Source organism: Portunus trituberculatus, chromosome 48 (genome assembly GCF_017591435.1).
Source record: "Portunus trituberculatus isolate SZX2019 chromosome 48, ASM1759143v1, whole genome shotgun sequence".
In the NCBI taxonomy this organism is placed as follows: Eukaryota; Metazoa; Arthropoda; class Malacostraca; order Decapoda; family Portunidae; genus Portunus; species Portunus trituberculatus.
Genome location: NC_059302.1, coordinates 28145241 through 28172418, shown reverse-complemented (window position 1 = coordinate 28172418; position 27178 = coordinate 28145241). Strand labels below are relative to the sequence as shown.

General features: G+C 41.2%; 2 protein-coding genes across 4 annotated transcripts in view; one reads left to right on the top strand and one right to left on the bottom strand.

The window, feature by feature from the left end:
• LOC123498761 overlaps positions 1-14781 on the top strand; it is an 88863-nt gene extending 74082 nt beyond the window's left edge. Inside the window, exons 2-3 of the mRNA XM_045246175.1 lie at positions 6274-6377; positions 10568-14781. Coding sequence (XP_045102110.1) covers positions 6274-6377; positions 10568-11638 — 1175 coding nt within the window. The 3' untranslated portion in view covers positions 11639-14781. The remainder of the gene's footprint in view (positions 1-6273; positions 6378-10567) is intronic.
• LOC123498763 (protein phosphatase methylesterase 1-like) lies at positions 13836-24606 on the bottom strand. 3 transcript variants are annotated; one of them, XR_006672789.1, is made up of 11 exons: positions 24399-24606; positions 23057-23270; positions 22244-22353; positions 20896-21014; positions 20145-20271; positions 19197-19262; positions 18903-19077; positions 18388-18553; positions 17856-17988; positions 16696-17661; positions 13836-14632 (listed from the first exon to the last, which is right to left on the bottom strand). XR_006672789.1 is itself a non-coding variant. In XM_045246176.1 (11 exons), exons 1-10 carry the CDS (start codon positions 24464-24466, stop codon positions 16706-16708), a joined length of 1227 nt encoding a protein of 408 aa, XP_045102111.1. In that variant the 5' UTR covers positions 24467-24606; the 3' UTR covers positions 13836-14632; positions 16696-16705. The 3 variants fall into 3 exon arrangements, 2 of the variants coding, with proteins under 2 accessions (XP_045102111.1, XP_045102112.1); XM_045246176.1 differs by having other exon boundaries at positions 16696-16754; XM_045246177.1 differs by lacking the exon at positions 16696-17661.
• Between the last annotated feature and the right edge of the window lie 2572 nt (positions 24607-27178).

Genomic DNA, 27178 nt, shown 5'->3' with positions numbered 1-27178 from the left:
TTATTATTATTATTATTATTATTATTATTACTATTATTATTATGTTCATCATTGTTATTTTTTATTGTTGTTGTTGTTATTATTATTGTTGTTATTATTTTTATTATTATTATTATTATTATTATTATTATTATTATTGTTATTACTATTATTATCATTATTATTATTATTATTATTATTATTATTATTATTATTGCTGTAAAATGATGTGTTATAACAATGATATAGATAGTTTAGAAATAATAATAATAATGATAATAATAAGAACAACAACAACAATAACAACAACAACAACAACAACAACAACAACAACAACAACAACAACAACAATAAAAGCACTGTAGAATCAAAGAACCCTGTGAATGTAATGCACTGGGAAGTAACGGTAGCGAGATACTTAACTGCCCGCCAACGAGAAGGAGGAGGAGGAGGAGGAGGAGGAGGAGGACCAGCAGATGCTACATGCACATGAGCCAGACCACAATAAGCAAATCCCACTAGGAGAGCCCCCGTTCCTCTTTGGCCGCAGCACAGTGTTGTGACGCCCTTGCCGCGCCACTCACTCCCGCTCACCCCAGCGCGGCATGTGAGGGCGCGAGACCTTACTCTAACCTTTCCCTGGGTGCACATACCAGACTAAGGCAGAATTCATTACTCTTCCTCTCCTCCCAACACGATCTGCTTCCCTAAACACGGTCAGACTGATCCAAATTGATTTAGAGGGTACCATTTCTGCCTCAGCTGAGAGATTTACTCCTGAAAGCATCCAGATGCTCTTTCTTTCTTGTTGGCGCTAATCCGTCAGTGGCGTGCGTGTGTAGCGGCGAGGAGGAGAGGAAGGATATGACGCGCGGCGATCGTAGGGCGTCGGTGTGCATGTGTCGCGTGCACGGAACGTTCATCCCGCGTGAAGCATTGTAGTTCGTGTTCAGCCAGCGTGAAGAAAACCTGAGTAGCGATTCACCTGTTCAAACGAGGGTCCAGCGAAGCCACATCAGCTGCCACCTCTCATACCTGTGGCTCAGGCAGGTGTATCTTAATCAACGTGGGTTAACACCTTGACGGAGGGCTGCCAGCGGCGGTGCGGTGATAAACGACGTGAAAATAAGCGGGTAGCGGCTCCCAGGCCAGCTTGTTAGTCCGCCTGGCACCGCGCTGCAAAAACCCGCCCCGGCTGCTGCTTCACCGCACGCCCCGCCCCGCCACAGCGCTCTCCGCCCCGCCCCGCTCCTCTCCATCACAGCTCTGCCCCGCCCCGATCCTCCACAGTTCCTCTACCCCGCCCTAGCCATGTCACCACAGCATTACCTACTCCACAGCTGCCTCCACAACACACCTCTTCCCCCGTCATGTGTTACTCTAGCCCAGCCCCGCACCGCTCCATTGCACCATCCAGCCCCACACCAGCTCTCCTCCCCCTCCCGACTCAGCCTGCGCCGTCTTGTCTGCCGCTCCTGCACCTGCACCACCCCGCCCCGCCCCGTCCTGCCTCAACAATCCCCTGCCCCGCCCCGCCCCATGCAACCCTGCCTTTAACGCCTCTTGCTTACTCATCCTCGCCCTCTCTTGCCCCACTCCTCGCCCCGCCGCGCTGTAACTTGTCCTCGCCATATTGTTCTCTCCTGGACCGCCCCTTCTCTCTCCTCCCTCCCCATCTGGCCCTTCAAGACCCTTCAGTTCTCCAATATGAGCTTCGTCCCATCCCCTCACCTCCTCTTCCCTCCATGTTCACCATAATTCCCTCGTCCCATTTCCATTACCTTTTAAGAAATTCTAGGAAATGCTCTCTCTCTCTCTCTCTCTCTCTCTCTCTCTCTCTCTCTGGTATGGCAGTAGGAGTTATTATTATTATTATTATTATTATTATTATTATTATTATTATTATTATCATTATCGTTGTTATTATCATTATTATTATTATTATTGTTGTTTTTGTTGTTGTTGTTGTTGTTGTTGTTATCATTATTATTATTATTATTATTATTATTATTATTATTATTATTATTATTATTATTATTATTGTCGTTGTTGTTGTTGTTCCTTTTGTTGTTGTTGTGCCAGTCATCATCGAGTGGTGTGTGTGTGTGTGTGTGTGTGTGTGTGTGTGTGTGTGTGTGTGTGTGTGTGTACGCGCACCTAACTTGCAAGGTATATAATCCAGCCGTGCAGATAAGCATAACCAGTTGAGGTTATGATAGAAATCGTGAAGGAAGGAGGAGGCAGAGGCGGGAGAACAGAGAGAGAGAGAGAGAGAGAGAGAGAGAGAGAGAGAGAGAGAGAGAGAGAGAGAGAGGCGGGAGTTCCCTCATCATATGCCCATACCTGTGCGAGGCAGGTTTGGAAAAGGGGGAGGTAGGAGAGAAGTGAAGGTGGGATGCGGATGTGCTCTATCAAATGAAGAGAGAGAGAGAGAGAGAGAGAGAGAGAGAGAGAGAGACTCTCTGACTGCTCTCTCTCTCTCTCTCTCTCTCTCTCTCTCTCTCTCTCTCTCTCTCAGAACCATAAGCTTCCCTCCATCGGTGTTGTCTTCTATAACCTGTTTCTAGAGAGTAATGATCAATGCTCCTCTTAAACTCTCACAGCTGTATTAACTCTCCGCGTCTCAACCTTTCATCTTATTACTTGTTTTTTCTTCCTCCCTGAGAACAAATGGCGAAGAAAATACAGGGTGAGGTATAAGTGGGATTTTAGGATGTTAAAGTTAGGGTATAAAGTCATATGCTCTCTCTCTCTCTCTCTCTCTCTCTCTCTCTCTCTCTCTCTCTCTCTCTCGCTCTCGCTCTTGTTCTTATTTGTGGTTTAATTTTCTTTCTTTTTTTTTTTCATCTTAATTTTTGGGGAAAGAATCGTGTTTTGTTTTATTTGGTGATGAACGTAACGTGTGAAATTTGACGAGGTTTGATGTTTTTTTTTCTATTTTTCATTCATCTATTTATCCACCTCTCTCTCTCTCTCTCTCTCTCTCTCTCTCTCTCTCTCTCTCTCTCTCTCTCTCTCTCTCTCTCTCTCTCTCTCTCTCTCTCTCTCTCTCTCTCTCTCTCTCTCTCTATCTATCTATCTATCTATTTATTCATTTGTCTATGTGTCTATGTTTTATCATCATCTGTGTATGTAAGTGTATGTCTTCTATCTACCTATCTATTTATCATTCGTTCTACCTGTTTATTTATCTATGTTTGTCAATCTGTATATCTGTATAATATTTTCCCTTATATACTTAATCCATAATCGAAGCCTTTTATTTCTCTATTTATTTTTATTTGTTTATCATTTTTCAAGAAGTAAATACAAGTAAACCTAATTTCTGCACCTTCATCTTATCATTGCTGTTGTTGTTGTTGTTGTTGCTCCTGAGGTCATCAATATCGTCTCTATTCCTCTTTACTGCACGGCCTCTTTCTCTTTGATCGCCTCGCAGACTTGACAAGACGGGAGAGACACACGGACAGACGGACATCTGGTATTCTAATGCGAAGGGACGAGTTATGCAAAGTGGTGTTAATGGTGCAATTACTCCTCCAGGAAAAGTTGTAGTAAATTGTGCTGGTGTTCAAGGTTGTCTTTGGGATCTGCTGGGGAAACTTTCTTCATTTGTTTTCCATTGGTGTTACTTTTATCTATCTCTCTCTTGTTGCTTTTACTCTTTTTTCTTTTTGTTTAGGATTTGTTTTATTTATTTATACTTTATTCTTTTTTTTTATTCGTTTTTTTTTCTTCTTGCCTTCTTTTATGGTGTGTTACTTAATTCCCTCAATATTTGTTATCTTGTGATGTAGCTGTTGAATTGTTTGTTATTCTGAGCTTTCAAGTTTTATTCTTACTTTAAAATTATGTCTTTTTTTATTGTTTATATTTCCCTCTTAAGCAGACTAGACTTTTATTTGCATTATTTATATTCTCTCCTGAAATTGTTTATTTTACTCCACTAATATTTCCTCTTCTTTTTATTTATTGTTTTATTCTTTCACGTTTTTCTGTTCCTTTTTTTTTTTATTTATGCCATTCGGGTTTTTTCACGTGAATTTCTGGGCTAAAGGGGATACGTTTTGGGGTACCTCCTATCTCAAAGCCCACCCGCTAGGAAACCGTTGTCCCGAGAGAGGAAGCCCAACCTACACTCGGACCGTGGACAGGACTCGAACCCGTGCGCTTGGAGACCCCTCGGACCCCAAAGCAAGCATAGTTCCACTGTACCACGGAGGTTTCTCGAAATCTACACATGTGACTTTGATATCTACGTGTCTTCAATTCTATTACGAACTTATTTTTTTTCTCTCCAGATGTGTGCACGTGATTTCGTTGGTACAGTTTCGGGCATTATTCGAAAAACCTTCTGAATTTTCCTCTACTATATTCAATGTTAATGTTTAGTCTTCTGATTAATAAGAATCAGTGTTGTGTGAGATATTGCAAGGAGATTACATAAACATCTTATTCTTAAACTCCTTCTCTTACCAGAAATAATGCCATAGCCAATAGAGATCATTAATCTTGTTTTTATTAGTTATTTTTTTATTTATTCGCGATGTAGAATTCTTGCTAAGCTATCCACAGAGTCGTGAAAACTCTTGCAAACCGTAATAACTTCCTCTGTAATCTGATGAATGTTTTCCTGAAGAGAATTTCTTATTAAACTATCAATGGAACCGTGAAATTATCTTTGAAAACTCTAATGAACCTCTTTTGTACCGAAAAAAAATTCCTTCAGTCATGAAAATACTCATAAAAGCGTTAACACCTTCCTCTGTAGCCTGATGGACGTTTTCGGGGAGAGCCGCTGAAACGTACATCCGTTACTGTTATGGTCACTTTTGGCTCTGACATCACTATTAACTTGTTTGGGTGGACTGAAAGAAAAGAAAGTGCGAGTTTACTTTCTTCAAACCTAAGCTACATAAGTGAATTTTTAGAGACTGCAGTGCACGTAAATAACAGCCAAATCTTTAGAAAGTTTGAGGATGACTGAACAAAAGCGGAAGAGTGACAAATGACGCCCCTTGTCAATCATACAGCAAGAGTGAGGAAAAAGGAAAAGACGAAGAAAGAGTGAAGGAAAAGAAATGGACGATGTAAGAAAGGATAGACTTTTGATAAATTTACTTGTGTTGTACTGTACTCTTTAGTTAATGCAGTGTGTGATAATGGCCAGGATGTGTGTGACTTACTTGCCTCCTGCGTGAGTGGATGGGTGTCAGAGAAAGGGTGAGAGGAATGTTTAAGGCGGGAAATTCCACTCGATTATGTATGTGCTAACCTGTTTCTCTCTCTCTCTCTCTCTCTCTCTCTCTCTCTCTCTCTCTCTCTCTCTCTCTCTCTCTCTCTCTCTCTCTCTCTCTCTCTCTTATATATATTTTTTTTTTTCGTTCATTCCAGATATATATGTATAGTTATCTGTAGGCGGGATTAAACTCTATTATTTATTTTTGTCTTCTTTTTAACTCGATGCACATTCCTCAGCTTTATCACCTCTGTTGTCTTCCAAGCTGTATACTGGAAAACTGTTCTCGTGTGTTCTGTGTATTTTTACTATTATTACTAATTTCCTCTTTATTTATCTTGTTTATTTCATCTACGTTTTTCGCTTTTATCACCTCTTTTCCTTGTTTTTTTTTTTTTTTTTAAGTTGTATATTCTTTATTTAGTACGTGTGTTTATTTGCCCAGTGTTTCCAGCAGATGGTGAACGTGTCTTGCCTCCAGCACGTTCAGTCATTCCAGATGTCAAAACTTCTTATGGGGGCAGCTGTACTTGATATAATTCAAACGTATTGCCTGGCTTTGATATGTGAAGGCTTAACATAATGAGTGAGAGAATGGATCGGGCAGTTAGTCAGTCAGTCAACCAAACAATTAGTAAGCTCTTGTGTGTATGTGTGTATACTTTCTCAAGACGGAGATTTCAAGACACTTCTCCAGTTTTACATAATCCTTTTGACTTTTCTTTAGAGAGTGCGGCCTCCGTGATGGACATTTTCCTTTTTTTTTTTTTCTTCTTTTCTTTTTGTCCTAGGCTAATATTTACATGAAAAAAGTGCAGTGTTTATGTCTTTTTATGTATTAGTTAAAGCATCTTAGTGACGTGTGCTTGTATGTGCTGATGTGTGTGTGACGTGCAGCAATCCAAACATTAGAGTGACGTGTAGTAGTCTCTGTGTATGTGTGTGTGTGTGTGTGTGTGTGTGTGTGTGCGTGTGTGTGTGTGTCAGTGTAAACAGAGTGACAGGTACTCAAGCTGCGTTACCTCCACTTACAATCCCCCTTTGCTCTCCCTCAGCCCTGCTACACGTGAAGCCCATGCCTGACGGGGTGCTGGAGCTGCAGAGTCAGGCCACGGGACTCTACCTCTGTATGAACAAACACGGCTTTCTGTACGCCAGCGTGAGTATTGGAGGCGAGAACAAAACATACTATCTCTGTCTGTCGGTCTGTCTTTGTCTCTCTCTCTCTCTCTCTCTCTCTCTCTCTCTCTCTCTCTCTCTCTCTCTCTCTCTCTCTCTCTCTCTCTCTCTCTCTCTCTCTCTCTCTCTCTCTCTCTCTCTCTCTCTCTCTCTCTCTCTCTCTCTCTCTCTACAAGAAAGAAGGGGACACAAAAGAATAGGTTTTGCAATTTTTTTTATCCAGTTCAGTGTTTCGAGGTGGCTGTACAGCACAAGTTGAGCCGCGTTAGAGTGATGGCTCATTGAAAGTGTTAATGAAGAAAAAAACTAGATCAAATCACGGATAGGGATGATGGTGAATGACAGGTGTGTGTGTGTGTGTGTGTGTGTGTGTGTGTGTGTGTGTGTGTGTGTGTGTGTGTGTGTGTGTGTGTGTGTGTGTGTGTGTGTGTGTGTGTGTGCATACTTTCCTATAGTGGTCTCAGGTTCTTAATTCTATTCCACATTCTATTTTAAGTCCTCCATACCGTGTCCTCTTAACTCTCAGCCCTCTTGACCTGACAGCTTCCCTCCCTTGACCCTTCCCTCTTGTGGTGTGTACTGCTTAGGTCCTTAGTAGTTTGTTGTTGCAGAGGAAGATTGAGTGAGTTAGTGATGGGTGTGTTACAGGCTGGTGAGGTGATATGTAAATTAGTTAAGAGAGAGAGAGAGAGAGAGAGAGAGAGAGAGAGAGAGAGAGAGAGAGAGAGAGAGAGAGTTATGCTTATCTTTTATAGCGTAAATTTAAAGTTACTCACAGGTAGACTGGTGATGAGAAAGAAGAGAAAAAAATAAAGGGAAAAAAAAACTTCAAGTCTGTGTAGCAAGTTTAGCGTCAGTCATTTTCAGTAATAGCGCGTCAGAAGTCTGTACATCACATCAGCACGTCAGCATCGCCTCAGCCTGCACGCGACGAGGCAGGCTCTCTTTCCCTCCGTTGGCCCTCTCTTTCTCTTTCTCTAGATAGCAGAGAGAGAGAGAGAGAGAGAGAGAGAGAGAGAGAGAGAGAGAGAGAGAAAAAAGATAAAAAGAATCCGTACTACTTTTTTTTCTCATTCGTGTGTGTGAGTTTAGGCGCTTAGTACGTCAGTTTATTGTGCATCGGCAGTTTGTAATTACCGTCAACACCTCCTCCCTTCACCCAGCACGCTGCCAGACTCACCCACTCAGCCTCTCCTTCTCTCCCTCCCTCCCTCTCCTTTCCTTCCTACCAGCCCCTGTCCCACTCCTTCCCCTTAGGCGTGGTGGCCGAAGTGTTCATCTGTTCTGCACACACGCTCTCTCTCTCTCTCTCTCTCTCTCTCTCTCTCTCTCTCTCTCTCTCTCTCTCTCTCTCTCTCTCTCTCTCTCTCTCTCTCTCTCTCTCTCTCTCTCTCTCTCTCTCTCTCTCTCTCTCTCTCTCTCTCTCTCTCTCTCTCTCTCTCTCTCTCTCTCTCTCTCTCTCTCTCTCTCTCTCTCTCTCTCTCTCTCTCTCACACACACACACACACACACACACACACACACACACACACACACACACACACACACACACACACAACTAGATACAGTCGGTATAAAAAGGTTTGGAAATATTACCCTCCGAATTGTTTCCTGATGATTCAATACGAGCGGAGAACCACAGGGATTAGCGGGGCCAAATTACCGTGATGTTCATTGCTCCCAATCCATATTACTGATAATACCCATAATTAAAAACAGGTTATGATGCACAGCTTGTACGTACCTGCCGCACACTCTGTCTTAAAAGGTTTGCTGCGTCCATTAATATTCATGATTACCTCGACGAAGCTTTGAGCATGGAAGGAGACTGGGGGTGGGGGAGAGAAATGAGGCAAAGCGAAGGTAATGTTTTGTCCCACCTGCAGCAGACATGATGAACAGTAATTAAGTGGGAAGGTGCGAGGCTTTCCTTCTTTCTAACACCTGATCTTTGCGCATTTTCTCTTCCTGTTGCCTGTTCGAGGAGCCACTTAACAGAAAGAGGTGTGTGTGTAGGTACTGGGAGGGTTTTTCTTAGGGGGTGTACTGCTGTTGTTAGCCCCTTGAGCCATGACGTGTTTCCTTATTTATTCTGCTTACTATTTAGGTGATTTTATACAGATTCAGAAATTTATATGGGGGATTAGAATAATGAAGAATGGGTCATTAACCTTCTCACCTCCATAGACCCTTCCTGGTGTCAATAAAAGCTCTAATCGTACACAAATCTCGAGGTAAAAATGCGTCCCAGTACTATTGTTAAGTTGTACCATGCTGGGACTTACCGTGTGTGTTCAGCTGTGTCATTTTGCGATAATGTACGAATCGCGGCTTGGGTATTCATCTCTTCAGCTTAGTTTTACTTGTTTGTGTATTTGTTTACTTATATTTGTAGCTTTTTTTCCTTTTTTTCCTTTATCTATTTACTTTTTTCATTTATTTGTTTATATACTTATTCAATTTATTAACTCATTTATTTATCTATTTGTTTATTTGTATTGCTTCTAATTTTTATTTTATTTCTTTTCTCCTTTTTTTCTCATTTATCTACTTTTTCACTTATTGTTTTGTTTACTTGTTTATTAATCAACTAATTTTTTTTATCTATTTATTTAATGGTCGTAACATGATGAAATCCGATTTTTTTAGATTTTCGAAACTCTTAAACAGTTCCTCGATCTTTAATTGACCTTCTTGTGTTATTTTGATGGCATGCAAACTTACGTCATCTACTAACATAACGATCATGATTATTGAAGAAGAACAGGTAGTCAGTAAGTAGGTGAGCAATGCATGAGGAACGTTTTCTCCTACAAAAGATGATAATTCATATGAAGGCGTTGTGGTGTGTCGCTGAGTGAAAGGAAGTAGAGCGAGGCTGAGGAAGGTGAAGTGCGTCTGTCTTGAGCGAGGCTAAGTGGTTGAGGCGGTGCTGGTAGAGGGGGTGGTGATCACTGGCGGTTCTGTGAGCGTGTTGTGTGCCAGACGCGGTGCCTCCCTCGCTGGTGGCCTAGTTCAGGGAGTCACGACTGCCTCTCCGTCTCGCATTGAGGCTGGCGAGTGGACTGACTGATGTAATGCCCGAATGTTGCCTCATCGTGAGAGCGTGTCATGATCCAAGCGAAGTTTGACTGAAGGAAGGAACACAACCTACATTAAATGATAAAAATTGAATAGATATTTGGATAAAATGGAAATTATGATAAAGTTACCAAGACTGCTGAAACTCGAGGAAGAGGAGGTGAGCCAAAGTGTCAGTCACCTCGACCTTGGGCAGCTGGTGTCTCTCAATTAGCACCCCGATGCGCCACTGAGGGAGTGAGGGGAGATTGGCGAGGGGACGAGACCAGAGCCACCCCTCCTCTCCATACCTCCTTCGCCCTCACCACAGACAACATTAAATGCTTGGGCTTTGGAGAAGTAGGCAGCGTGCATAGTAAAGGACAACACATCTTTACTTATTCACTCATTCATTTTGCTTCATTACATACTTGTGCTAGACACACATGAGGGAGAATTAGTGTGGGAACATGGCAGCCCGGCAGTGTGGTGGCGACGGTGCCGTCAACACACCCTCGCTTTGTGTACCTCAGGCGGCTACACATCCTGCTCATGGCGGCACACACCCTCGCCTTGATGAGGCCGACCATTGGCCCCGCCGCCTCCTCGACGCGCCTCACCGTGCTGATGGTGATCACGCCACGCCTTCAGTCCGCATTGCAAGGAGGCTGGACGATAGACGCCACTGTATCACTAGGAATGCATCCGTCGGGAGCATAAAGGGGGTCCTAGATTAGTGGTGCTAGACTAAACAGGCGAGGCGTGGATAAACACGCTGGCTGGTCCAGACACCTTCCTTCCCTCTTCCCCCCTCTTCCCTCCCGGCCCCGGTGCCGGCCAGCCATCCCTTGAGCTGCTTTTGTGTAAGGCGGAGACTTCTTTTTGATTTGCTCCACGTACTGAAATTGGCTAATCTAACGCCACAGAGTAATAAATCGCATTTGGTGTGAGGCATGTTGTGTGCGAGTCAGGCAGTACGTACAGTACATACATGAAAACATTTCCTCTAAAAGGAAGTTAGTGTGAGCCATTATTGTCAGCAGTTCTGAACTTGTGTGCCAATATAGGAACCCACGTTCTCCTTTACTGACCTTTGGCTTTACTTTGCAGTGTAACCGGACCGCGGAATGTGAGTTTGTCCGCAAGTTGGAGGACACCTACTACGACACCCTGCGGAGCCACCCCTACAGCAGGCGGTACCTGGCCATCTCCACCAGCGGCCGCATCAAGCGTGCCCGCGAGGTGAAGGAACACCTGGGAAAAGAACATTTCTTCCTTTTTCCCCCACTACCCAGGAAGAGAACCAACAGTATCATTAAAAAGTACCAGAAGCAGCTGGGCCGGCCGCTCCAGCGCTGTGCTGGGTACAACGAGTACAGCGTGGCGGTGGCGGGAGACCCTCGCGATGCAAGGGAGAGGGTTACTGATGTGACCACCACCACCACCACCACAACCACCACTTCTACTACTACAACCACCACTACCACTGTTCTTCCCACAACGACCGTCACCACCGCTCCTCGCAGCCCCAGCTCGGCGCGGCGTTGTCGTAAGGTCAAAGGAAAAATGAGGTGTAGGCGGTGCAGAACTGTGAAGGGTAAGAGAAAGTGTAGAAAGAGTCCGAAAAGATGTAAGAATAAAAAATGCAAAAGAAAACGAAAGAAACAAAAGCATCGAAAAAAAGACGAGGAAAAGCGAGAAACGAGAATTAGGAAGAGAGGAGAGCGACGCAGGAAGGCAGGCACGTCCTCCTCACCGCAGGCCGGGGGCAGGGGACGCAGGAAGAAGGTGGAGGATAAGTCTGAGACCACTGGCCGGAGGTCACACTCGCGGCGGACCTCGCGGAGACGGCGGCCGTCAGGTGGTGGCGGCAGCCGACGGATACGGCACCAGCGCCGCCGTAACAAGACTGCCCGCACCTCCGCCACCCCAACCACCTCCACTACCACAACCACAACCACTACCACCACCACCCCTAAACCCCCGTCTGAGCGGAGGAGTTCCAAGACGGCCAGCGGTTCCTCCAAGGCCGGGCTGGTCCCGCTCACACGCCCCCCACGGCGGCCCTTTCCTCGGGCGCCCTCGTCCGCCCGCCCGTACCGTGTCCGCCACGGCCACAATGCTGGGCGAGGGCGGCGGCCACGGGGGCGCCGCAGGCCTCTCACCTCAACTGATGCTTAGTGTATATACTCCTGCTATACCCTTTGTTATGTATATAATCGTAAATATTATCTGTAAATACATAGAATTTAAACGTATGAACCAAGTCCACAGAAAATGGACTTAATTTATTTGATTTTATTTATTGTTCAAATTGTTTCCCCCCTGGAATCAAAGGTCGACCACAATGTATGCGCTTGTCAATCTTAGTCAGTGTGTGAGGACTGGTGCTCGTCCCGGCCGCCGAGAGAATGGTGCTACCTTACCCTACCCTGTGCCATACACTCGCCATAATGCAGCTTCAACTGGAAAAGTTGAAAATCAGCTTAGCATGTGTAATGCAACATATCAGTGTCTTAGGTCAGTTATTAATGACAGCCACATGCCGCAGCATGTGTTTTGAAAAAAAAAAAATGTGTGCCATATTAGGAAGTATGTGTGTAAGGATGAGATGCGTGTGAGACTGTGAGGAAGATTGCGATGGCCAGATGTCCCCATCAGAAGACTGCCGTGGTGCCCTGAGTTTTCAGGAAACAATAAATGTTTTAATGACATTAATTAAAGGAAACAATCACATTTACATTAATTAGTGGAGATTTCTTAGTCAACTATTTGAAAACTAATAGTTATCAATCAGTGCTAAAGATCACATCATCCACTTAACAAACTGCTGTCATCTGGAGCCACAGCCCTGGCGAGCAGTCCATTGTTTGCCAGGTGGCTGTCACTTTCCTCTACATCAGCAGCAGCAGCAGCAGCAGCAGCAGCAGCAGCAGCAGCAGCAGCAGCAGCAGCAGCAGCAGCAGCAGCAGCAGCAGCAACAACAGCACATGCTAAAGTCATAGCTTGAAGAGGGTTAATGTCAATTCATACAAGGCAGAGCCTCCTTGTATTTCCCATTGCTCACAACACAGCAGGGCAGAGTAGCTGTAGAGTCACTCCTGTCTTGGGCTGTGAGGTCTGGAGGCTATTTTGCTCATATGGCATTGTCCCACGCCTGAGGAGGCCCCAGCGCCAGGCCCCTGGCTGCTGCCTCTCTCTCTCTCCCACCTAACGCTGGCAGTAACAGTTTGGGCGGCAGTAAAGGAGAGAGCAAGGTATTACCCAAGTAATGGAGATCTACCACAACAGGACGTGGACGGCCACATCAACATTATCTGAGTGTGGCCTGCTGTGGCTATGCAGTGACCTCCACACCTGGAGCTCTGGGTTACTCCCTCCCGCCCTGTGCTCACATAGCAGCCCGGGTGCTGGTGCTGCTCACAGGCTTGGTCAGGCCCTTGATGGTCTGCTGGTGCCTGTATCCACCCAGGTTGACCCTCCCCCAGTCTAGTCACTTATGTCTCTGAGAGTCAGCCTGGACCTCTAGTAGAACGTCAGCTGCTCCCGTGCTCCATCGCCTCCACACAGCCCCCTCCTGCACCTTCACATGTAATTCATTGCTAACAAATTTACATAATATGTAAAAATAAAATCATAATGCATTTCAAATCTTTTCATGGATTAATTTTCGTTAAGTTCATTGCCTTAGTGACAGGCATTTAGTGTGTGCTGGAGGCTGAGTGGCAGGCAGTGGGGCAAGGCTTGTTCTCTGCCTCAGTGCCCCTTTGTGCAGGGTAACTCACCACCCTAATGTGTGTGTTAGTAGTCTAGCAAGTGGCTGATATCCAAAGTTGTAAAAGAGAAGTATGTTGGTAGAGAGGCTGGTATTTTAGACTAAGCTGAGTCAAACCTGTCATGAGGAAACACAAGGCTTTAAGATGGTCGCCATTAAAGTACACAGTTATTATCAATCTAAATTTCTTCATTTTCAAATATATATAAAAATCTAAATTATCACTGCTCCACCTCAAGGTATCTTTAAAAATTCTACTGAAAGGGCCGATTTGTACAAAAACACCAATTCAGTAGTTAAGTATAAGTGTAGTGTGATTTATGCTGCTCAATAGTCATGTCTGGTGAGATGACAAACACTCCTCTACCTTCCCCATCCCTTCCCGGATACATTTGAAACACACACACACACATTGCCATCTTTTGTGGACTACACGCAATTACCTCAAGTGCACATATCTACTTAACACAAGGAAGCCACTGCCGAGTGTCCCAAGAGTGAGCCTGGTGCGCCAAGAACCCATTGTATACCATGTGTCTTGCCTTGTAACTCACAGTGTACTTAAATGTGAAAGAACAACTCATATGTGCATAGGTAAACACATTTATACATTAGTCATTTAATGTGTAGTATACATGCAGATGTCCACACTTTAAAACAGCTCAAACACAGACAGTACAGTTATATTTTCATATTTTTGTGTCATGTTAACATAGTAAAAGAGCACAATATACATGAGGCATTAACAGCACATCAGTTGGCGTTCTTACATTTTATTATAATTATTTCCGAACATGTAGATATGTCAATGATAAAGGTAAACAAAAGGTACTGTCATCTTACTCATTAAAGTCCTTTCCCACAAAAGAACTAGATGCCTCATCTCGTTGTGTAGAATATATACTTATAAATAATGTTGAAAGCTTGTTGAAAGTACAAGAATAGAGTGACCATGTTTGTATCTGCTCTACTTAATACTTTGCTCCGACTGGTTCGTACAGCATTTCCACCTTCCTTGAGACTACTGACAAGCAGCAGAAACATCACCAAGGAAATTGTTTCATATACATAACAGATGCACAGCTGAATCCTACAAGTGTCAATTGCACAAATAAGACCTACTTGTGTAATATATAAGTGCCAGACATGAAGACATAATTCTTGAGTACAATTATATATATATTATATAACCCAAAGGGACCTGATGGCATAAAACATTATTTTTGACCACAGACAAAATACCTGTACTAAGCTACGCACAAAGTTACTCGGACAAAAGAAGATAATATGCAGTATGTTTTTATACCTGCTTTCTGACCCTTGTGGTGTGTGTAGATGCTCTGTCCTGTCCCCTCACTGGCCACTGTCAACACTATCACTATCAGCACGCAGGGAAACTCCTGTCAAAAGGAAATCAATTATGTTCTTAAGATTCCAGTATATACCTCATTTAGTGTCTTTAGTAAATTCTAATTGTTAAATTTCAATTTTTATATAAATAAAAGTGGGGCAATATATAGAATGTTTTCTATGTATCTGTCTATCTATATCTGATGCCTGTTCCTAAGAACTATCCCAAGGGGATGCCCATCACTGAAAAGTCTATTTATTCCAGACCTTGCATGCTTTTGCTCTAGTCCTCTCATTTTTCTCTCTCATCTTACATACTAAAGCACTCTGCATCCACTGCATCTATCGTACTCACACAAACTGTCATGTGACTTTCTGCCACTTCTGTCATATACCCATCCTTTCCTAGAGCTTCCATTTATTTTTTCATTCACCCTTTGCTAGATTATGTCACAACCATAATCAACATCTTCAACACACTCAATATTGCCAATCAATTAAGTTTGACATTTACTTTTTGAGGGTCCACAAAGGCAGCACAAATTATTCATACTCAATCACTCATTTTCACCTTTTTAACATAATAGTTGTACAATCTTCTTTATTTTTCCTCTAGAGCTTTCATCAAATGCTATTTGCGGTGGCATAGTGGATAAGGTGGTGAGCGTGGGATTGGCAGATGTTCACGCGTAGGTTCGAATCCCACCACGTACAGCCCTAAACACTTTGTCATTTGTCGAGTGGGTTAAAGTTACCTACATGTCACCATGATACCCACGTTCTAGGTGGTTACACCCAAAATGAGCTTCGGGGGTGATATGGGCCCTAATATGGGTACCACTATAAATAAAACTGCCTGTGCCACTAATGGGCGGAAGCTGAACAGCGCTTCCCATACACTCTTCAAGTGTGCCTACATGCGCTATAGGCCTTAACGGTAAAATAAAAGGAGAGAAAAAAAAATGCTCTTTCAATTATAGCTTTCCATATAATATAACAATTTCCCTTCCTATGCAATACATCAAATACAGAAGCATCACATCAATTAATAACATGCTGCTTTTTCATATTTGGATTTTGGGCTCAGTCTCCAACATGGCTTCTTTCCTTTAAAGCTCTAATTTATTTGACCTCTGATCATCTGCCCAATATTTCAATGCACTAAGTGCCATGTAGTCACACCCGTTTGAGGTAATACAAGTGGCACACCCTGGTTTGAGGGGACACAGCAGTAACAGCCATGGGATGTCCTCTAGAATGGAAACATCAGACTTTCTTGGCCTGGCAAGGCAATAGCTGTTTGATCTCCTGATGGGTAAAGAGAAACTTGTGGAATCCCAAAGAACTCATCTAAGAGGAGTGTTATATAATGACAAATATAAAAGCCCCACAATCCCACAAGAGAACTGACTCCACCTACTGCTTGGCTGATACTACAATTGGCTGTTTTGCTCAACTCCAATGTTTTGCTGGTTCAGTTCCCAATACAGCACCTTTCTCCCACAGTGGAGCTTCCAAATTGTTTAATATTCCAATTGTTTAGTATTTCAGTGTACTGCATGTGTTGTTAGACCTCAGTTTGAAGCAACACAAGTGGGAATGTACTGGTTTGAGGTGATGCACTAAAATGCACCATCAACATTTGTATAGGTTTCATTCACACATAATGCATCTACTCTTCCTTTTGAACATTTTCTAGTAACCAATATTTATTCTTTATTGTAAACCAATATGAATTGAAACATTTATTCTTAATAGCTTCACTCATCTTGATTCTTCTGTTGCAATATACCTCTTTTCTACCACATTACAGGCTTCTATCAAGTGAGGTCCCATTTTCCTACTTCAAAGCTAAAACCAACAAGTGATGCTTACTGGATCCTCACTGCTAATTCCACATTGAAAGATTTTCTAAACTGCATTAGGGCTGAAATGGGCTTTCCTTTCTTCCTAATATCCACTCTAAAGTAGTATTTGTGGTAATCTTGCAACTTCACACTTTGGTTGTACCTCATTTATCACAACACTGCCATCACACAAAGATGGTTTTCTTACAAAATTGATTATGGAGATTGTTAATCTAAAGAGAGTGCAACGTTTAAATTACACTCACATTTTGCTGGTTACTGGTGGATAGGGTTGCTAAGGATGGATGTAGAGGTGAGAAGAAAGCTAAAGAAACAAAGAATTTTTGTGCTATTTGGTGATAAAGTACTATCAAACGTTGTGATTTCTACTATAGAAATATGTTACAAGTTGAGGATAAAGACTTCCATTCTATAACTGTTTGCAAAAGGAATGAGTGTGACCTGACATTTGCACGAATAATTTTTTGATTGGTAGTTGTGTGATGAGTGACAGCAAGAGGTAAGTATGTATACATGTTTTCCCTGTAAATCATATCAATGCTTGTTATTTGTACTGCTATACAAAGTAATGATATCACATTCTACTTCTGTTTCAGATATTAAAAATCACTCTTTGCTATCATCTACTGGGTTCTGGTATCCATAAAACTCTTTATATGAAACATTAAATATCTAATTAGTCTTTATACTAATTTTCACTTAATTTATTGACATAAGATTCACAAAAGTGACGTCTTTACTGGGCAAACTGTTTGATACAATGTATGCCTCTGTACATGATAGAGATCATTAATGCAAATTATTGCTCCTTGTGTCATAACTCCTCTAGTCTATATGTAAAGAATGCAAATTTTTCATAGTCACATTTTAGTCTTTGATGTATTGGTGTTACACTGCCAAATAACATGCCAGTGCTAGCTAGACTACTGTGTTAATGCTGCATGGTTAAAGTTGCACGGATGAGCAAGTGTACAAGTTTCTTCTCTGGAAATACAGAGTCCTATCAGTTAAAGATATGGCTGTTGTATTTTGCAATAGCTAGAAGGTTAAAGTAAATGTGACACAGATCAAGGGAAAAACACAACAGTTAACACATGACCATACAAAGCAGCAGGAAAGTATCAATGCATGTTGGCTGGAGGATATAGATGAGATCAGGAGGGTGTGGCATTTCTTAACGGAAGAGTTGCTGAGATAAACAATCTGGAAGCCTGAACAAACAGTCATAATAGATTCTGACCTCAACATTTACTGATTCAGTTATATTTTCAAATATGTATTTTCTTACTCTCTTATAACAGCCTAATTCAGATCATCTTGACTATTTTTATTCTTTTTGTGGTACAATGCTGTCACCATAATTATCAATCCAGTAATAAAAGAACACAAAGTTAACATATCATACCTGTGGAACTCAGACTTGGCCGTGGCAAGTCTGTGGCGCAGCAGAAAGGTGGCGAGCACCTCCGCCACACGGTCAGGGGTGTCCTCCTGCACTGCATGTCCACACTGAGGCAACACTTGCATCTGGAACTTGCCTAAGAAAAGGGAAATAAGGAAAAAAATAATAAAATAATACTAATGAGTCTTGAGAATTAAATGAGATAAACTATTAGAGGAACAAGTAACTAAGAAGATACAAAAGGTACATAAGGATAATCTTCATATAGATGATGAGTCTTTTGCTATTAAAAAGTCTTCATTTATATTATCTCTTGCTGGTGATGATTCAGTCAGTCCCTTTCTGAAGTGATGATAGTCTCTCTAAATGGGAGACCAATTTCATGTTCATCTCTCCTTAATGTTACCTATTCCACTTCCCATATCTACTCAATTTACCACACCAAAAAAGCAGCTCATACAATACAAAGAATGAAATACTACAGAAACACTTGTTGGTTAGTTTCTTCACACTTACTACTCTTGGTATGAGTTACCTTGCATTTGCCCCACAGTAAGGTCTGTATCCAGTCTATCAATGCCTGCCAGCAACAACATCTTAGCTGGATTACTTGACAGAAACTTGGAAGACAAGCCTTGGAACCACTCAGCCCAAAACTTCTCAGTCTCTCCCAAATTTATTCGCCAGGTGTACTTTGTGACCTGAAAAGAACAAGTCTGGAAATATATTCATTATCTTATTTTCTCTTTCATCACATTAAAATTCACTGAAATCAAAATTCTGAATGCCACCTCTATTTACCAATCTAACTGAAAATTAATTGCCAAAAAGTTAACAAAAATATTGGAATACAGTTTTATGAAATTTCAGAAAATGCAGCAAGATAAATTAAAATGTATCAACTGCAGCTTTTACAAAACAAATTCATAAGCTGAGAGAAACTGGTTTTGACATTTCACATTATTTTCAAACAAAAGAGGGCAAACTCCTTAAGAGATGAAAGCCCCATGAAACACATCTCATGCTCCCATGCCAGAGGAGGACACACACTGGTAACTTGCTATCAGAAGCAGAGGAGGCCTCACTGGAAGGGTCTGCCTCTGAACCTTCCTCCATGATGACGTCAGCCCTCACCGTGGAGCCTCGCCGCCCCTCAGTGGGAGGCTCTTTGGGGGCCTCATCCATGTTTTCCAAGTCAACCGTGCCACACTTGCCTGTCTCCACGCTGATGAGGGAATGGAAAGGGAAGGCATCACTGGAAATGTATAATGAAGAACCAAGATGTCATATACACCATCATGCTGCATAACACTTGTGAGCAAGAAATCATTACTGTATACCAACTTTTTAACTTGGCCAGGCATGGACACTCTGGCTGCCTCAACATTCCTTGTCTGTCCAGAACGTACACTGTAGGAAAATGCAAAGAGGCAAACATTATTACATTTCTGGGCAACAGAATGCTTAATGTCTTATAAAATAAAGACATTAAAATCTCCAAAGGTCAGCATAATGAGGACTCATACAAATTCTAGCATGTCATATATCAACTAAACCCATCCTGCAGGCTAAGAACCTTCAGTTCCATTTCCTTCCACCTTGCTAGGAGGACACAACACCAAGAAGGGCTGCTGGTCCTGGTTCTAGATGAAGGATGGAAGGTTTACCTTTACCAATGACATCTCCCTGATGCAATCTTTGTTTGTTTGTTTTTTTTTCTTATTTGTTTTTTGTTTTTTTTATTTATTTATTTATTATTTTTTTTTTTTATCTATTTATTTACTTTTATTTTTTTTGCTCAAATAATTTCTCTGGTTTTTCACATTTTCTTCTTACCTGTGTTGTTTCAGTGTTACTGTTGTTAAGGAGTTCATCTATTCTCCACTGTCTACACATGTTCTTTGTAACTTATCTACTTGTCTTCTCTGGTCTTTATCTCTTCCCTTGCCCTTGTTATCAGTCCATTCAGTAAAAAGATGAGAGGAGACAAGTGGATAGGTTATAAAGACCATAATTATGTAGAAAATGAAGATTAGATTATTAGTTTCAACAATGACATTTAAACAAGGAAAGAAATATTTTGTTGCCTTTCTGACTTACAAGATGCTAACTCACAGATAATTTTGTATATGCAAATTGCTTACATAATATAACAACTGAAAAATTAATATTCGACAACCAATGTTACAAATGAAATCTTTAAAATATTTACATACAAGTACTTCTAAGAAACTTTTTTTTAGGATTTGTTCTCTAGTTTAGTGCTGAAGTTCCCATTAATTTCAAACTGACCTCCATTCAACAGCATTTTGAAGAGAGTTAAAGTTGTTTGGACGTCCTCGTAGAAAACTTTGCATGGAGCTGAGGGCGTCCATTGCTGTTCCTTCCACCACGTCTATCACAATCAGTCCTGCTAGACCTGTAAGGGAGCACAACACAAACTGATCCTCCCTTAGAGTGTAGATCTTCAGAGAATATGGATTAATTATTCGTAAATTATATTGGAACTCTTGTCCTTCACGGGACAAAGAAGCATGGCAAGATATAGAGTTTACACTTAAAGAATAATTTGAGTTGAAATTCCAAAGACAAATGGATACAATACTTGAATAATGAAAGCTGTACTTTACAGTGTGTATTTTGAAAAGTCTTTATAATTGGCTTTATAATGTCTTTATAATGACATAAGGGAAAATATATGTGATAATCTCTTATCAGTATCAAAGCCATATTATGATACTACTAATAGCTTCAGTAAAAATTCAATAGCATTGTAATTATTTTGAAGATGCAAATGAGCAATATACATGCAGAATATCAATATATTTAGGTATTAAGATCAACTTAGAATGTCCTCCGCATAAATGTTTTTCTTCTTCAATTAATATCTACATTTTCTTTCTTTACAGTAAGCATTTAGTAAAAGCATATTTCCACAAACACTGTTATATACACATGTATCACTTTTCATACAAAAGCACCTCCTCTAGAGGCCTTTCACATCACTAGCAGCAGCAATCTAGTGTTGCCGCTGAGCACTGACCGGCTACATGCTGATGGTAAGCTGCATGCACAGCCACAGCTCCGCCCATGCTGTGGCCGATGAGCACACAAGGCGGCTGCTGAGCCCCATACATGGTCTCCACCACTCGGCCGACATCACTGCCATGGACCACAAGTCATTTATGGCAAGAAAAGACTTAAGGTCATAGTCATCACAGTTCCAACAGCATAAACTATTCATAATGATATTTACATCAACACCAATTACAAACAAATTACCAACAATAAATACAAGTACAGTAATACTCCGCTTAACGAACGTTCGTCTAACGAATTTCCAGTTTAACGTATTATATAAAGTTAGACCAAAAAGTCCGCATAACGTACAACCACATCCATTTTAGCGAATTTTCTGGGTTTGAATTTGCCGAGTGAGGGACCGAATGCGGCAGCTTCGCTGTGATTGTTTGGCTCTCCGCCTGTCTGTATCGCTCCTGGAGCTGGATCCAAGATTCTTTAACAACCTCAGAGCAACCTCCTGCCGCGAAATGGCTTCCATGAACGCTTGGAGGGACAGTGACAAGGTTGCTCTGAGGTTGCTGGGAACACCACCTCTGGAGGTGGTGTTACTGTCTTATATATGCATATATGTTCACAAAACAACATATCTATTAGCTTTTTACAAACTTTGCCCCCAAGAAAGGATTGTTTTGTAATGCATAAAGTGAAATCTTACATGGAATACCAAAAAATAAAGCTTAGATGATGAGATGGCTCACTGCCACGAGCGTATATGAATACTAAGATATGATATCCATTATAGCAGGCAATAGAGGAGTAAAAACAACTTTAATATCGTGGTGAAAGACAACACGCCAAGCTAAAAAGGTTACAAGAAGAAGAAGAAACGGCCAAGTCGCCGGAGTCTCCGCCGTCTGTGGCCGATCTCATCACCTCTGCTTTAATTTTTGGTATTTCATGTAAGATTTCACTTTATGCATTACAAAACAATTCTTTCTTGGGGGCAAGGCTTGTAAAAAGCTAATAGAAATATATATATATATATATATATATATATATATATATATATATATATATATATATATATATATATTTTTTTTTTTTTTTTTACCCATGTGGTATGTTGGGGACCAGCCCAGAATGCATCACCTTATTTCCATTATTTCCTATAGGAAAATTACGTCCGCTGAACAAATTTCCGCTCTACGAACAGCTTTGACACCCCCTATCCTGTTCGTTAAGCAGAGTATTACTGCACTACTACTCCCAAGTCTATAAGACTGCCTATCACTCTCAATAACTGCCACCTGCAGGAGCTTTAGCCTCTTATAACTAGTGTATGGAGAATGGGTTTAGTGGGGAAGCACCTGGCAAGTGTAGAGGCAGAAAGATCACCGTCATCCGTGGTGTGGGTGTCTCCGTGGCCCCGCTGGTCTATTGCCAACACCTGGCACTCCACCATCTCCGTCACATTCTCCTGCACAATAAAGAGCTAGGGATAAAAGATGCTATGCTATGCCATGCTATGTCACACAATGCCATGCCATGCTATGTACCAAAAAGCATTTTCTGATGATGAATCACTGTTCTGTCATGATGAAATGTAGTTTTGAACAACAATTTACATAGGCAAAGTTATTACAGAATGCATGACTTAATGAAATAATAGTAAAATATTGCAGGCAAGGTCATACAAGAGACCATTGGTTCTCCCACAAAGAAACTAGAGCAAAGAATCAATCATACAGTCATCCCACTACAAGGTAACTGAACTGTCAAATAACAAACCTGTAAGACTAACCGTAACTGAGGTACATAAATTTTGCTCTTAGACGAGAAGAAAGTTACGGTCCTAAGAGTGTATGCAGCAACCTCAATTTGGTGATTATAGTAAGCCCTTATCACAACACAAGTGAATCATGATTTTATGAATTACATTCCTTAAAAATCAATCATAAATAGTAAACAAAGAAGAAATTTTATTTTCTCCATTCAAGATAGCTACTGATTTTTTTTCAAATATTTTTCACTTGCAAATATAAATTATATACTCAGAAATCTGAAAAAAAAGGTTAATTCACTTGCAACCTTAAAATTCATAAATCAATCCTTCACTGATTAAATCTACCAATGATGTGAGTCTTCTCAATAATACAGTTAACTGCCATCACACAACTCACAGCAAAGAGTGACCAAGTGAGGGCTGAATATCCACCCCCATGCAGCAGCAGCAGCAGCGGTCCCACTGAACCTCGCTGGTACACTCGGAACACGTCCCCACCTTCCAGAGTCACATCTTGACAGGAGTCCCAGTACTTCCTCCATGACACTGGGGTGTAGTCCCTCCGTCCCCCCACTGTCAGCCCCCCAGAACCCCATCCACGCCGTGCTGACCTGTGGTACAAGGAAGCCTATATTAACTGCCTTCTAATCTACCTCACAGCAAGAGAATGAACTGTTAATCTACAAAGGCAGAGTTGAGAGGAATATATCTTATTATATTAAGTTAATGGAAGGTCTGAGTTAATGATTTTTTGCATCTTTTATGCCTGACAATATAGAAGAGAGGCAGGATTCAGAACAATACATATACAGGAAAGGATCTAAACCTCACAACAATACATACAGAATAATATTGTGGGTTTGAAACAATAATAAGAAAGTTGGAGGTTATTTGTATTGATTGATCATAGGCCACTACACCAGATAGCTAGTGGTGGACGATGGAGAGCTGAGGTGGCAATAAGTCTGACAAGGAAGGCATGGCAGCATCAGAGAGAGAGAGAGAGAGAGAGAGAGAGAGAGAGAGAGAGAGAGAGAGAGAGAGAGAGAGAGAGAGAGAGAGAGAGAGAGAGACCACCTCTTCTACTGAAAATGTTTATATCAATCTATAGCAACAGTAATGAATCTTGTATCTCGGTGGAGCTTTTATTCAAACCTTTCTTTCCATCTGGTAGTGCCTCTCCTGCATAAAAGGCTTGTGAGAAACTAAACAATAGAAATAGTAGGACGTCAGATACTAAACAGGATGGTGCCACGACTTGGAGATTACTGACAGTGAAGTGGTTTAAAGGCAGAAAAATATCAATGTGCCAGTGATTTTGAGGGAATAACTAGAACAGTGCAGGTAATGCAAAACAAATGGAAATACTGGAAGTCCAAACCAATAACAGGGGGTGAGTGCCAAGGACAAAAGATGCTAAACAGAAGTGTCAAGGATTCAAAACAATAAAATAGGAGAATGCCATGGGCTTCAAACACTGGACAGCGAGAGCCAAAGAATAGTTCGTTGGCTTAGCGAACAAAGTCCATACAAGTCACTGATAACACGGGAATTCCTGTGCCACAAAAACAGAATGCCAATAAGAGTGCCAGGATGTGACGCATAATAATTAGTTTGATGTTCAACGAAAAACAAAAAAATTGGAGAGTGCCATGATTTCAGGGGATAAACAAGGCAATGCTAACGATTCTGTGCAATGAAGACGTGAGTGGCAAGGCAAATTGAGGGGGTGGTCCTACCCAGGCAAGCCCGGGGGTCCCACGGGCGGCAGGACATTCTTGAGTAGTCCACGCTGGGGCCCAGACATTGCCGGAAGGTGAGGCAGTGCCGCTCCTGTAAGCCAAGTGTCACCAGCCCCGATGCCCTCGCCTCTGCCACCAACACGTCACAAAATAAGCAATTAGTGTCAACCTGGCAGAACCCAAACACACACTACGGACCTAATACATCTGTCTCGCGTTATCTCATCCACCAATGTGAACTGATTTAGGATGGCTACAAAATACAAATTTATTAATTCTTCAAATATGATGGCATAAAAAGTACAGTATGTCATAAATGGGTATTGACAAATGGAAAGTGTATAGACTCGTAGATAGGGGAGGTGTGGCCTATTTGGGAACTTGGAAGGTGTTATGTTACATCTAAAAACCCTACAGTACTACAGTAATGTTAATAGGAATATAAGCGTGGTGATACAAATGAGTGGGTATATATATATATATATATATATATATATATATATATATATATATATATATATATATATATATATATATATATATATATATATATATATATATATATATATATATATATATATATATATATATATATATATATATATATATATATATATATATATATATATATATATATATATATATATATATATATATATATATATATATATATATATATATATATATATATATATATAATCATAGTGCATGACTGAATAGGACACACAAATTTAAGGGATTACCTATAATTACTTAGAAATTTGCTACAATCCAGCAATGAAATTACTAAAGTCAAATCTACATTTCTGCTGTGTTGCTAAAGTTCATTTCATGTGATTTGGGAACGCAAGTTCAACTATTACTAAGAGAAAAATAGAAGCTCATAGATCTGTGCAATATAATACTACATGTTTCCTTTTCTCACGTTCAGCTTCTTTTATATAAACGTATGCAGATAAGACACAAAAATAAATATTCAAGGTACCCAAACAGTGTTTCCAATAAAGTTATATGCTTACATAGAGAGTATTGCGTCACATTACGATATCTGTGCACAGCTAGTTGGCTCCCTATTTGAAGAAGCAGTTTTCCTACCTATAATTCAAACAAAGGTGACATTTGTCATCTTTTTTTTTTTCTTAATTAAAAATTATTGGCTAAAGTTAAGTGCCTCTGATGTGCATCATAGGTCTGCCTTCTTCCTCTTGCCTTCCATACCCTCTCCCCTATCCATGCTTCTCATACCATCACCTCCAGCCTCATTCTCTCTCTCTCTCTCTCTCTCTCTCTCTCTCTCTCTCTCTCTCTCATTAGATGGCAATTATGTAAGAGTTAAACACCAATTAAACATACAGCTTTATGACTGATCTTTGATTCACACACACACACACACACACACACACACACGGCAGTTAACTTTAGTGAGAGTGTAGTGTTACTTCATCACGTCAGACCACACATCATCACCACACTAACACAATCATACATAAAAATTAGACACCATTACATAATAGCACCACCAGACGCCACCACCTCACTACACCATAACCCGGTACGTGGAGAGGAGAGGAGGAGTTTGAGCAGCAGCAGCAGCAACAACAACAACAACAACAACAACAACAACAACAACAACTGTAGTAGCAGCAGCAGTAGTAGTAATAGTAGTAGTAGTAGTAGTAGTAGTAGTAGTAGTAGTAGTAGTAGTAGTAGTAGTAGTAGTAGTGTAGTAGTAGTAGTAGTAGTAGTAGTAGTAGTAGTAGTAGTAGTAGTAGTAGTAGAACACAAAGATCGGCCGATCATCATGAGCTCTGATCCTTCCGTAATATTTTAATTACTAGTCTTGGGTTAACAGAGAGAGAGAGAGAGAGAGAGAGAGAGAGAGAGAGAGAGAGAGAGAGAGTGGGGGGAGGGGGAATGGCCCAGTTAGATGGATGTGACAGGAAAGGGATATGAAAAATATAAAAACAAGAAAGGAGTGGGAATGGAGAGGTGGACATGTGATCCCCATGTATGGGGATCACAGATTGTAGAGTAATTCGCTGCAGGACTTAGCTCTGTTAACGGGCCAAATATCTAGAATTAGTATATAATGTATTGTGTACTTGTAAGTGTATCTTTAAGTACTGATGACGAGGTCGCTGTGCGACTGATACAGGATAACCTAGATGGGCCCTGGTGGCCCTTTGTTATCCTATCATTTATGTTATGTTATGTTATGACATGAAGTATAGGGTTCAGAAAGGAGGTAGGCTACGTGTGGCTAAATTTGTCAGGAATTCTGACTAACGATATTTACCTTGAGTTGACATATTGCTCTAGGTAAAAGTAGGATTGAAATTAACAAGTAGGGAGTCGTTTATACGTTGTCCAGACAGCAGACGACGCCGTCGCACAACGCTCAGCTTGAACATGAAATTTCATGTTGGCCGCGCTCGAGGAAGTATTCAAACTTCTTGGTGGTTTAGCCGCGCTAAAATTGATTAACGCCAAGAGAGTGATTTCCTTTGTTCTCTTTGGAAAGAAAAAAATATGCATGGTTCCTCGCTAAGAGAGAGAGAGAGAGAGAGAGAGAGAGAGAGAGAGAGAGAGAGAGAGAGAGAGAGAGAGAAAGATTGTCTGATGTGGACCACGGTCCAGCAGATAGTAGATTTTATTTAAAATCTTCAGGTAGAGTTTACCTCTAGATACATATTTATATTTATCCCTACCAAAAAGGGTGGTGGCCTGCATTTGTATTTTTTGAGATTCAGGTAAGTTAAGTACCTACTTATAGATAG